This window comes from Cryptomeria japonica, unplaced genomic scaffold (assembly GCF_030272615.1).
Source record: "Cryptomeria japonica unplaced genomic scaffold, Sugi_1.0 HiC_scaffold_165, whole genome shotgun sequence".
Lineage (NCBI taxonomy): Eukaryota > Viridiplantae > Streptophyta > Pinopsida > Cupressales > Cupressaceae > Cryptomeria > Cryptomeria japonica.
The window spans coordinates 215,096-228,319 of NW_026728987.1; the positions used below are offsets into that span (position 1 = coordinate 215,096).

The 13,224-nt window shown below is 33.7% G+C and overlaps 1 protein-coding gene across 1 annotated transcript; it reads right to left on the minus strand.

The window, feature by feature from the left end:
• Positions 1-8,674: 8,674 nt before the first annotated feature.
• Positions 8,675-10,414, minus strand: LOC131867210 (xyloglucan endotransglucosylase protein 1-like). The gene is made up of 4 exons (XM_059215505.1): positions 10,197-10,414; positions 9,986-10,086; positions 9,662-9,855; positions 8,675-9,546 (listed from the first exon to the last, which is right to left on the minus strand). The coding sequence occupies exons 1-4, from the start codon at positions 10,357-10,359 to the stop codon at positions 9,168-9,170; spliced, it is 837 nt and encodes a 278-aa protein (XP_059071488.1). The 5' UTR covers positions 10,360-10,414; the 3' UTR covers positions 8,675-9,167.
• Positions 10,415-13,224: the final 2,810 nt, after the last annotated feature.

Sequence of the window (13,224 nt, forward strand, 5' to 3'; positions counted from 1 at the left end):
AGTAGAGAGACAAAGAGATAGTTAGGGGATAGAGAGGGAGAGAAGAAGGGAGATGTGCGGAGAAATATAGCGATAAAGAAAGAGTGATAAGTAGAAGAGGGAGATAGAAGAGGTGGGAGAGAGGAAGAGAGATGGGTAGAGGAGAGCGAGAGGGAGAGAGAGATAGACGAAGGAGGGAGGGGGTGAGAAATGGGAAAGGAAGAGGGGGAGAGATGTAGATAGAGGATAATATATAGAGAAAGAGAGGGATAGGAAAAATATAAAGAGTAGTGAATGATATGGATAGTGAATATATAGAGTAGTGAGAGGGAGATAGAGAGAAATTGAGATATATAGATATAGAGTATGAGAGATGGACATAGAAATGGAGTAATGATAGAGGAAGAAAGGGAGGGAGAGAGATGAAGAGATGGAGAAATAGATATGGGTTTAGGGAGGGCGTAAGGAAGGGAGATATGGAGATAGATAAGAGATACATGGATATGGACATGCAAAAGAGGCAGAGAGAAGAGGAGAGAGAGAGGGAAGTGGGAGAGAGATGGGTAGAGAGAGAGAGATAGAGAAAGAAAAGGGGGAGAGAGGTAGAGAGAGAGAGAGTGAGAGAGAGAGGAATAGATGAAAAGATATAGATAGAGGGAAATGCATAGAGATAGAGAAGGATATAAAATGAGATAGTGAGATAGAGGTACAAAAGGATATAGATAGAAAGATATAGAGATGAGTGAGGGGAAGATAGATAGAATTAGCGATATAGAGATATAGAGATATAGAGTTTGAGAGATGGAGGGAAAAATAGAGTGATTGAGAGAGGAGGAGAGGGAGGGGGAGAGAGGAAAGGGGGAGAGAGGGAAAGATAGTTGAATAGATAGAATGGTAGAAATGACCCATAAAATGCCTATAAATTTATGTTTGTAGTCACAAGATTTATAGTTTGGAACTAAACTTGAATTATAGACATGTAGTTATTGATTGGATATATAGATAAAAAGGGAGAGGGAGAGATGGGAAGATAGAGATAGAGGGGGCAAGAATGAGAAATAAAGGAGGTGCATTAAATTTTGAAAATATAATCAAAAATTGAAATGCAAGAAAGAGCCTAAGTAAGTCCAACAATTGGAGAGTGAATTATCCAAATTATTATTAAAATAGAGTGTACACATCCTTAAAAGTAATAAGAAAATATTATATAATATATTAATATTACTATTATTCTATAAAATATGTAGATATTATATATATTATATTATATTTATGTTTAATTTTAATATCATTATTTAATAAAATATTATGTAATAATATTTTAAAGTAATGGCATGTATTATATTTCATATAATATGTAATAATGAACATAATTTTATTATATATTTCATTAGATTTAATAATATATTTAAAAATAAATATATGTTTGCAGCCCTTAGCATCACAGTTTCCATATATATTTAATAATATATTTCATTAGATTTATATATGTTTGCGGCTCTTTCTTAGCATAATGGTTTCCATCTTATTGTGGTTTCGGCTTCAAATGCCCTTGACCAATAGTGGGTTTGCATGGTTTTGACCTTTTGTGCCCTAGAGAGGCCATGGTTTTGCTCGTGGAGGTGGGGGGTTCCTCTCTATGCCCTTTCCCTGAGTTGGGATCTCTCTGTCAAATCTTTCGATGCTGATTGTGGGCATGACTTTCATGGTTCATTTTTGGACTATCTTGTCCGTCCTTGGAGGCAGGCCTGGAATTTGACAGGCTATATGGCCGTTTTTGCACTTTTAGACCGTATATTACAACTAATAAAATTAGTGGACCGTAAGTATCGACATGCTATTTTTTCCACAAACCGTATATATGACACATAAAATTATTAATAAGCCGTAAAATATTATAATAGGTAATATATATTGATATATATTATTTTACAATGTTTATTATAAATATATGAATTTATTTAGAATATTTTAAAATGGTATGATTAAGATATAATTATTTCTAATTTTATATTATTTTTATATGAATTTTTAGTATGTTTTTCTTATATAAATTTAGAAACTTTGTCAATTTAGTTTTTAATATTTTTTAAAGATTGTCTTAAATATCAATATAGAAACTTCTAACAATTGAAATGATAAGATATAATCATTTCTAATTTTTTTAAATATTGTAATAAAAAAATCTAAAATGGTTTCTATTTTTATAATACAAGACTTTTGGGTTGAATTTAGAAACTTACAAGTAAATTTAAAATTTTTTAAGTGCATTACTAATTTATCATTGTTTTTCAAAGTTTTACTTTTTTTTATGGAATTATTTCTTTTCACCTCAATTGAATTTTATTGGAACTTCAATTCTATGAAGCTTAAAGAATTTATATTAAACTATTCACAAATTAAAAAAAAATTGACACTTAACATTTTTTAAAAAACGTAAAATGAAAGGCATTAAAATTACTAAACCGTCATAAAAAATTATATGACAGGTAGGGGTGGCCGTCAAATTCCAGGCCTGCTTGGAGGTATATTTTGGAGGCTATGACCCCATTCTTCCTATCTTTTGTGTTTACCCTATCTTTTGTGGTATTCAATTTTAGAGGCTGGTTAGGAGATATTTGCCCCCTGTTTTTCTTTGTTTATTTTATTCGGGTGGTGTTGTCTCTATTTTTGTGAAAGGGTTTTTGTGTTTTCTCTTTTGGCTGAAAAATGTGGCCATTTTTAGTCTTGGCCTAGTTTTAGTTTTTCAATTTTTTGTTAGTGGTGAATATGGGGGAGTGAGATTCTTTGGCTCTTCTTTTAGCAACTTTCTCACGAACGAAATGATAATCAATCTCAATGTGCTTAGTCCGTGCATGAAAGACTGAATTAGCCGTGAGGTACGTAGCACCAAGATTGTCACACCATAGAATAGGGGGAGTAGGGGGAGAATATCCAAGTTCAGAGAGGAGGGATTGAATCCAAATTAGCTCAGCAGTGGCTATGGCAGCTCGTCTATATTCAGCTTCAGTACTAGACCTTGAGACAGTCTTTTGTTTTCGAGCACTCCATGAAATCAGATTTGGGCCAACGAAGATGCAGTAACCGCTAGTAGAACGACGGTCATCGGGGCAGCCAGCCCAATCTGAGTCAGAAAAGGCATTAAGAGTGAGAGGGCTAGACTTGCTGAGTTGCAGTCCATAAGAGAGAGTTTCCTTTAGGTACCGCAGGATACGCTTGACAGCATTCCAATGATCATCAGTGGGCTGTTGCATAAATTGGCATACCTTATTGACAGCGAAGGCAATATCTGGTCTCGTAAGGGTGAGATACTGAAGAGCACCAACAACACTCTTGTATAGAGTTGGATCGCTGAAGGCAGAGCCGATGAATTTAGACAACTTTTCTTAGCTGCAAATAGGAGTGCGAACCGGTTTTGCACCGTCCATCTTTGTCTTCTTGAGAAGATCAAGTGTATACTTCCGTTGAGATAAGAGATGTGAAGACAGAAAATACTTTACGTATTCTACTATATTCAGAACATTGGGTCAAGAGGTTTTAAATAACCATCGTTACAAAGAATAGAAACAGATGAGAATAGAATGCAGAAAATAGAAACAGCTCAAAGAGAACAGAGCGATCTGCAGAAAATGGAAACAGCTCCGGAGAATCAGGGATTTCTGTGATCAGCGCTGGATGTTTCCATATTAATAATGAGTAAAGCGTAGAATGATGGCTGATGAAGATCCCTGGGATAGATATAAATAGGTATGAAGCAGTCTCAGCTAAGGAAAAGAGGAAAGAAGGGAAAGTAACAGGAAAGTTGATGGGTCGGAGAACGCCTGTGTATTATAATAGTGACGGTAGATTTGGTGTTAGCAAAAAGAAACGAAGATTGCATGTGGCAGATTGGCACTTGAAGGTACAGCTAGAAGAGCGTGTTCCGCGTACAGCTGGCCAGGCTGTGAGCATTATAAAATAGTTTGTTTCTTGCAGTTTTTGAGGCTACTAAAAACTGGAGCCCTCATCGTCTCAGCACTTTCTACAAAGCTGGATCGTCAAAATATCATCTCACTTAGGCAGGTAACAATTGATAGTGGAAGCAACCATTCCATCGACGGGTCTAATGGTTTGAAACCATTTGTAAGCTAATAAAAACATCCTATAGTAAAGAAGTTAAAACATGTCCAGGAGAGAATGCAAAATGTTGATGTAATCGAGATTAAGATTTTTTAAATTGAAGTAATTATAGTTTACTGTGAGATGTATTATGATGTTAATTTTGAATGAAAAAAATGATTTCAGATGTTTTTAAGGTTTAGATATTAATATAAACAGTTTCAATGTCAATTGATTGTGATCATATTCTTGAAAATTTAGTATGAGAAGTGAGAAATTTGGATCAAATATGGTTTTATAGAAGTGATAGTAGTGTATACATGACCTAGTATAGTATGGTAAAATGTTATAAAAATTGATCAATTTTGTTTTATAATTGAAGACATAAAACAAATCTAGAGATGACTACAAATTTAGGTCAAATAGTGCACTTTTTGAAGTCAATTGAACATTGATACCATATATCCATGACATCAACACAAAGTGGCATGAAATAAGATGTCTTTTTAGTGCACGATATGCACTTTTATCTACTATAATATTTGATATAATAGCTGTAAATTTTGATCAAATTTATAGAATAATAATTTATTTATCGGGAAAGAGAGAAATATTTACATCATAGGTGAAACATTCCATAACAACAACAATATTATTTATCCATCATAAATATTGGAGCTATGTACACTTATACCCCTATTTAAGTAGATCATGTTTATTTTAATTCTATTATTAGCTCCACCTCTAAATTAACTAGGTTTGCTATTTGTTAATCGATTGCATATATTTAATGAGTTTATAATGAAAATCTATTAATTTTATTTAAATTTTTTTAACCTTATATTTTTAACATGACAAAGAATTTTCCCTTAAGGTTTCTTCCCCTTCATTAGGGTTTCAAGGTTAATGTTTCTAATTACTTACCTTGCATACAAGATTTTTTTATATTTTTATGTTTCTCATGTATGATCATTCATTTCTTTACTTCTTTTAGGGTTTTTTCTTATCATTACCTAATCTTAGATGTTTCACACCCTATCCACCTTTTCTTTGGTTTTTTACATTAGGTTTCATATATTTGATTGTTGAATAATTTATTTATTCTTTATTAGTCCTAGGTCATTCTTATATCACTATTTTGATCCTTTCTAGGGCCTTTTGTTGAACACGCAATAGGATTGAGGGGGGCAAGGTGAATTGATCTGGAACTTCAACAACAACTATTAATCAAATTATTCAACAACACTTTAACCATTATCACATCAAGCATAAACACATAACACATGAAAACCAAATTTACATGAAAAACCCAAACAGGGAAAAACCACGGAGAATATAACTCACAATATGGATAACAATGTTTACAACGTTTTAGGCTTGAAACCAAGGAGTACCAACACCTGAAGGACTTGCATAATGAAGGTGCACTACCTTAGGCAAGATACAAGAAGGACTTGTACAACTGAAGAACACTTCTTCAAGACAAAATACAAACTGCTACCAAAGGACCCACTATCAATCAACAACGATTGAAATAGCTGAACTAAAATTGAGAAGGATTCTCCTGATCATGAAATTGTTCTTGGACAATATTCTAGTGATCAATAACATGGAAAACATATGTAATAATCTTCACTGTCACAACATTATGTCTTGTAGAATATATGAAGTTCAAATCTCTTCTCAACTTGACTTTCTCATCACCACAAACTCAAATCTGTTTGTAAATCATTCACATACAATTATCACACAATTCACTTCTCATCCACACTTAGTTTATCCATCTACACATCTTAAATATGAGATGCAACATTGAAATCCGAATTAAGGCTCAACCAAAATAGAATAAGAAATATTACACAAAATAAGCCACCCTTACCTAAAATACTTAGATTGGTCCATTCTAAGAGAAAGAGGGAACCAGAACATATTATAATTTAGCATTCCATGAATGATTTGACAATCCACAAATGCTCACACATACTCCAGAGGACATTAAAAATGATAATATGTAGACATAATCAATTAGTCGGCCACATAACCAATTCCAATGCAAAATACTCCATGCAAATATCCACACACCAAGGTGAGACCCAAGTAAACATCTCAAGGCATCTTCCAACACATAGCCAGAACAAAGGAACATGATGTAATAAACTACAATGTAATTAACAACATATTTAGAGGGCACCAAATGCATTCCAAACCACCCTAAATACAGGATGATAAAACCAACACCAAAAGAGTATTCAAACCAACATCCATCCAGATAACTAAGATCCTCCTCTGTCATAATGAAAGATGATTGAAATCATGGCTATTGAAATAAAAAGAAAGGCTTCATATGCACACAATGTTTGTGAGATTGTACGTGCTAGGTATGTGAACTATTGGTGAATTATAATATTGTCAACTAACTTAAATGAACATGTAACTTGAATTGCCTATCTAATTGAAGCTTGCATTGGTAATGTATAGATGGGGATCTGCCGCAAACTTGGTCTTCCTCACATTTTGTTTTTCGACAAACATCATTCTGATAACAATGATACTACTGGGCAGATCTGCTATTGTAAATTCTTCGACTGGAGTAAATATATATGCTGCTAGCTTTCTAATCCCACTTTGTGTCATTGTTTACACACTTGCAGGAGGACTGAAGGCTAATTTCTTAGCTAGCTATATACATTCAGTTATTGGTATGCACTTCAAAATTTCAAATAGTTTGATTAAGCATTTTTAGCCATTATTTTTCATGTCTCACTTTACTCTTTTCTAAAATCCTTCTATCTCTAAGCAATTATTCTTTTTAAAAGAAATTTATTACTTACTAATCTACAAAATGCTAGGTGGGTATTGAGTGACCAAACTTGTTCATTTTTCTTCACTCCTCTTCTACAACATAAAGTGAGCTATCTTTCCCCTATCTTTCCCCTTAAAACGATATGAGGAAAAACAACAAATTCACCTTCAAGAGTAATGTGGCATTTCTTCCCACTAATATTAACACATCAATAAACCCTTAGTCCAACATCGAACATGTAAATGAATAATTGCAATAAAAATAATCATTACAATCAATAAATATAATTTCAATAACTTGTCTAATTTAGTATTTTAAAAACCCTGAGATCAGATTCAGATGACTAGATATGGATATATGACAAAAAAATCGAGGACTCAGTTTTATTTTTCATATCAAGTAATAATTCAAATAATTGGTTCATAAACACACCTTCCTTAATATTATTATGTAGAAAGCTTATAGACCTCTAATAATGTTGGTGTAAATTTAAAATAAGACCTATCCAAGAGAGACAAAACCAAAAAATAAAATAAATTTGTTACAATAGTTGAAAACTACACAACACTTGACCATCTCAAGATATGGATCCTAGGACATTTTCATTAGTATACTTTCTAGCAATGCATCTATTGTAACACAATTTCCAAGTTTAATAAATATTAAGGTAGATGATACAATATTCATAACAATTACGATTCAATTTGCAAGAGTTAAATTGAAGACAAAATGGAACACACTTTAGTTTTAAGTGGGCCACATACAAATGCATGGCTCAGGCATACTTGTTGACTCACCTTTCAATCAACTAAAGAAATATGGGTTTCTAGCGATATATTAACCATTAGAATAATCTCCTTTGTCGACAATGTTCTTTTGGTTCTATAAGTTAAGATGCCATGTTTATAATGGAATGGAGGCCTTGCACTTGTGTAAGCTGCTTAGGTACATTACAAGATGCCCTTATTTTGAGTCATATTGCATTGAGAAAATAGAGCAAAACAATAGTGCTCTATTTTATGCATTAATACAGTGTCACGTGATTTATTGATTCAAGTAGATGCCATAATCTTGTCCAGGATTTGATATATTTTCTTTAAAATGAATGAATTTTTTTCCTCAATAATATATATCCTAGGGCCTAGCCAATAGAGTACTTTCACCAGAAATTTTGTTGTGCAACTTATATTCTGTCTAGCTTCTCACCCTTGTCTCATAGACGTATATGTACTCTCAAAGAACCATACTCATTAGATTTGGACATTCTTATTGTTTTCACTTTCAATAAACACCTTGATATATTTGGTTACAAGTCTCCACCAAAAGATGTGTTTGAATATCTTTACATTCCTTAACTATGAAACCTATAAAAGATTTTGGGATTTGGTTTTTTATCATTTCTTCTCAAGCTATTCTGTTTAGAAACTTTTAATTTCTAGCCATATGCTTTTCTTTGAATTACCACAGTGTGGTTGTTAATTATATTAAGAGTATTCTAATAAAGAAAGCCAATGCTATTGCTATTTTTTCTTTAAAATATATAAAGACAATATTACAAGCTTGCATTCAAACAAAAACGCTTCCTTAAGAAAAAAGAAACTGCAGAGTATTAATTATTTTCCATGAAACCAATAATTCTACAATTCTACTAAAGGTAAGAAGCTCAAGAAAGTGACCACATGAATTGAATAAAAAGGATTTAGCTTTGATATTTGTAGGCCCCTTGGTTCTGACTCAAAATGACCCTTACAATTTATCTTTATTTTCTAAACTCAAACATTAATCTAGCTGAAATACAAAAACTTTGACTTTGAGGATTCTTTACAAAGTATGGCAGAAGGTAAGGTATTGGAATTAGCGTTGACTTCCAAATCCATCAATACCCTAGTTAGGAGAGATCTATCTTAACAACATAGACTTGATATAAACTCCTATCGGCCGTACACATTGCACCTTACCCAGGTGCAACCGCTAGTTATATTGAAGCAAATTGTGTGTATTAAGAGATTGGTCTTGTCTAGCATAATTTTTGCATCCCATTTAATTTTGCTAGTTTGATTATTGAATTATTATGTATTAATTTTGGTATTAGAGAATTTCACAGGAGGCGGTCCTCAGTCGGAAGAAATTGAAGCTCCTTAAATGCTAACAGTTGGATGTAATGTCTTTCTAAAATATATAATTAATTGGGTGGGATCGCAATCGTTTAAAGTATAGCCTCTTGGGCTTGTAAATCGGTACAAAAAATGGAGGAATAAAAGAATTTATGTAGGTTGCTTCTTTGAAATCAGTTGGATGCCTGGCGAGTGCCTTCAGCAGGAAAGCCCTGTGGAAACCTTTTACTGTCCGAACAGTAATCATAAATCATGTAGTTCTTCCGCACCCATTCAAGTTTCTCCTGCTCGCTCGCCTCCAACGCCTCTGCAGCGTACCATGAATTCACAGAGCAATCAGAAGAGGCGGAGCATGACTCTGCTTTGAAATTTCCATAGGAGGCAACAAAAGGGGATTTGGTCCAGTCGATCTTCACTGCACCGCCTCTGGTTGCCCAATCATCTGCGTTCCACAGGCTTGAATATATTCTCATCGCTTGATTCTTCGGATATGCAACGCCCAAATCCTCGCTGTTCTTGAACACTCTCACCGGAGTTCCATCCACAGAAAACCAGCAGGGAATCAGAAATACACATTAAACTACAATAATGATGTTAAAACTGGAGGGCAAGGCAAAAGAGGACATTCAGTAGCTGATTTGAAGTTGCAGGGACAACATTAACTTACATAATTTGTTGGGGATTCCAGAGCAGGGAGTAAGTGTGGAAGTCTGCCGTGGGGTCGAACCAGAGGTAGAATTGCTGCTCACGGTTGCCTTTGCCTTGTGAGAAAACATTGGTGTGCATAACATAGGGATCTCTAGATAGATTTCCCAGGAAATCGAAGTCTATTTCGTCGTGTTTATCCCCTTGTGAGGACAGCTGCACCAGACCATGAACATTTTATGACACCGTACTCATAGACAATAAATACTCAATTCCCTGCTGCTGCCCACTACTGATTTGGGGACTACAATAGAAATATGTATGGAAGAGTAAGAGAGAAACTCACATAGTAAGCAGTGACAGTGCCGGCCGAGTTACCAGCCACCAACTTGATTTGCATATCGATTTTTCCAAAGAGATATTCATTCTTAGATTGGAAACCTGAGCCTGTTTTAGTACAGCAGAGGAGGGGTTCAGGAATCGGCATACTGTTAAAATCATATATATGGAGTAAGAAAAAGAGATGAATATCTTAGCAAGCAAATGAGATGATATACCTGAGGACTGATCGAGAGTGAGCTGCAAGCGTTGGCCATTGTCGAGTATCTTAGCACGATCATTTCCCCATGTGATGTCAAAGTCGTTATAAAAATTTGCAGAAACAAGGTGGGAGGAGGAGAGTACAAGGCTTACCAGGAGGAAACATGGTAACAGATCCATTGGAATATCAGGACAAGAGTAGAAAACGTAGTAGTTGTAATAGTGATGGAGGTATGGAAATGTTGAATGGTGATAAGGAAATTCAAATGAGATTTATATATAGACAGGGTCAGGTAACAATGGAAAGTAGCGAGAAATTTCACAGAGAGTTGTTGAAGTGGATGATTTGGAGCGCGCTTTGTATTTATATTTTATGGTACTCGAGTTTCGCTCCACGCGGAATTCTAGCAAGAAGAAGAGCGTGTTTCTCGCATTGCATACGGCTGGCTTAGCTGTGTGCAATATAAAATAGGTGTATTTCATAATTTGGAAAGCCTAGTCAAAATGATTGTCTTGGATGTTGCCCTCCTGATGTAATGAGATGTTCGTGTGGGCAATGTTTATCCAGTTCCTACGATGCACCGACATCTTATGCATACAATACATGTTACACATCTTATGTATACAATACATGTTGAATATACATATAACTGCTTGCCGTGCATCATAGGATCCTATGCATACAATACATGTTACACATCCTATGCATATAATACATTTTACATAGACATATAATTGCATGCAGGTGCATAGTAGGGGTTGGGTAGACAGTACCATTTCCACGTCGGGTCCCTCCGTAGTAATCCAGGCCAAATTTATTTCTTCAGCTAAAAGTGAGGAAAAACAGGTAACATAACGTCAATTTCTTCCCTTATTGCCTCGCGATGATGATCAATGGAACTGTTACATACCAAGAATAATCACCTAAGCTCTAAGGGTCTGAAACATAAAATTCATTATGACGATAAAGGTTCCAAGATCACGTTCACTACTATTCTCACATTGCTAAATAAATTAGCGAGGTAGTCATTAATTCTAGAAAATTTCTGTTCAATTTATCTTTTTTCAAAAAGACTTTTGATAAATGATGTCAGATTTTAGATTTTTATATGTTTAGTGTAATTATGAAATTAGGTTTTTTTTTATTGAAATTATAAAATTATTGTCACAATAAATAACTATTTTCATATTTTGTTCTTGCCTTAAATATGTCGGTACTCTCTTAAGTCACATTACTTGACATATATTGCTAGTATAGTTATTATGTATTTCACTTGTCTTGACAATAGTGACACAATTGATTGTTTTTTTAAACACCAAGAAATTGCACCTAATCAAGCCAAATTAAATGCACAACCTAGTGTTTGCTTCCTACAATCAAAGAATTAACCAACACAATGACATTTAGTTAGGTCTACTAGTTTATAAGATCCTTGTGATATCCTTTCTTGTCTAAAATTTCATTTGCATGTATGTTTATGAGTAGTAATTTCTTTGACATGCATGTGATCATTCTAGAATTCACACATGCCTTAAAGTAGGAGGAAAATGCAATTGTGAAATTTACATAACCCTACCATTTAGATTTACTTTTATCTCCATTTTGAGATAATGCCTTAATAGATTTACATATTGACAAACAATGTAATCTTATGTGAATTTGGGTTTCTTACATTTTGATTTTACCCATCTATTTGCACAAATTCCTTTTAACTTATCTCCCACCTTATCCACATAAACACATAAATCCTAAAATATTTGTCTAGACTCTACATTATGAATCTATTATGCCTATACATACAAATTTCCCTATCATTCTATTATCCATTTGATTTGACTATATCTATGTCCTAATACATTTCCCAAAAGATGAAGTTGACCCATCAATCATGGATATGACCCATAATTTTTTTAAATTCAATTTCAAAATTTGGCTGAATGTTGCCTATCTTTTCCCCACTATAACTTGAGTAAACAATTATGTACTTGTATTTAAACATATTTAATTGCGCTTATTTTATAAATCATCAAATAACACTGAATACCATTTACATGTATAAAAGAGACATGTTATAAACATTTTGATTAAAGTACCTAAACAGGCCTAGTTTTGCATCACATCACTCTAGAGCATGTACATGGCCAGGGTATATTATTTTTATCTTCTACTTAATCTTTCTCCAAATTGAACTAAGATAATATGTCTCTTAGAAATGCATTGTTATCCCTCCAAAGTTATTTTAGATACCAAGCCGATATTTCGAGTTAAATGGTATAGCACAAAAAGGTAAACCAATTCAAAGAGAAAATCTTCAAATTTAAAAAGATCAAACCCATAGAGAAAAATAAGTGGATATATAGAAGTCCCAAACCCACTGTTTCAACTTAATGTAGAGTGTAAATCTTGCATAGAGTTAAGGAGTTACATGTATAGGTAAAAGATAGGGGAATGAGCCCAATAATAAATAACATTGTGTCATCTATTAATATATACATGTATTAATATAGTCTACCATTTGAAATAGACACAAAAGTAAAGCAAAATCTTATAGGTGTCTAAACCACATTATTGTCTTTTACCTCCACTCTTATGTGCATGTGAATTCTTGAATGACCATGTATCTTAAAGTATATAGAACACAAACATGTGGGTAACCTATAGATAATAAAAAATCAAAGGATATCATAGGAATCCATATCAACTAATGGACCTTACTAATTCTTTATTATCTAGGTTCATCATTTGACATGCACTTTCCATAGCAAAATACAAAATAAAGGAAAATTATATGTTATGGGGAGCTCATACAAAATAATATGTGTGTGTGTGTGTGTGTGTGTGTGTGTGAGTGAGAGAGAGAGAGAGAGAGAGAGAGAGAGAGAGAGAGAGAGAGAGAGAGAGAGAGAGAGAGAGAGATCATGAAGAGCAATTATATGGAACATGAAAAAGAGAAAGCCTTGAAATAAGATAATGAATGCATCTTTTGAGGACATATTTTTTGTGATGGCACTAGAACAAAGTTTTGATGCAAGAGCATCCCTAGT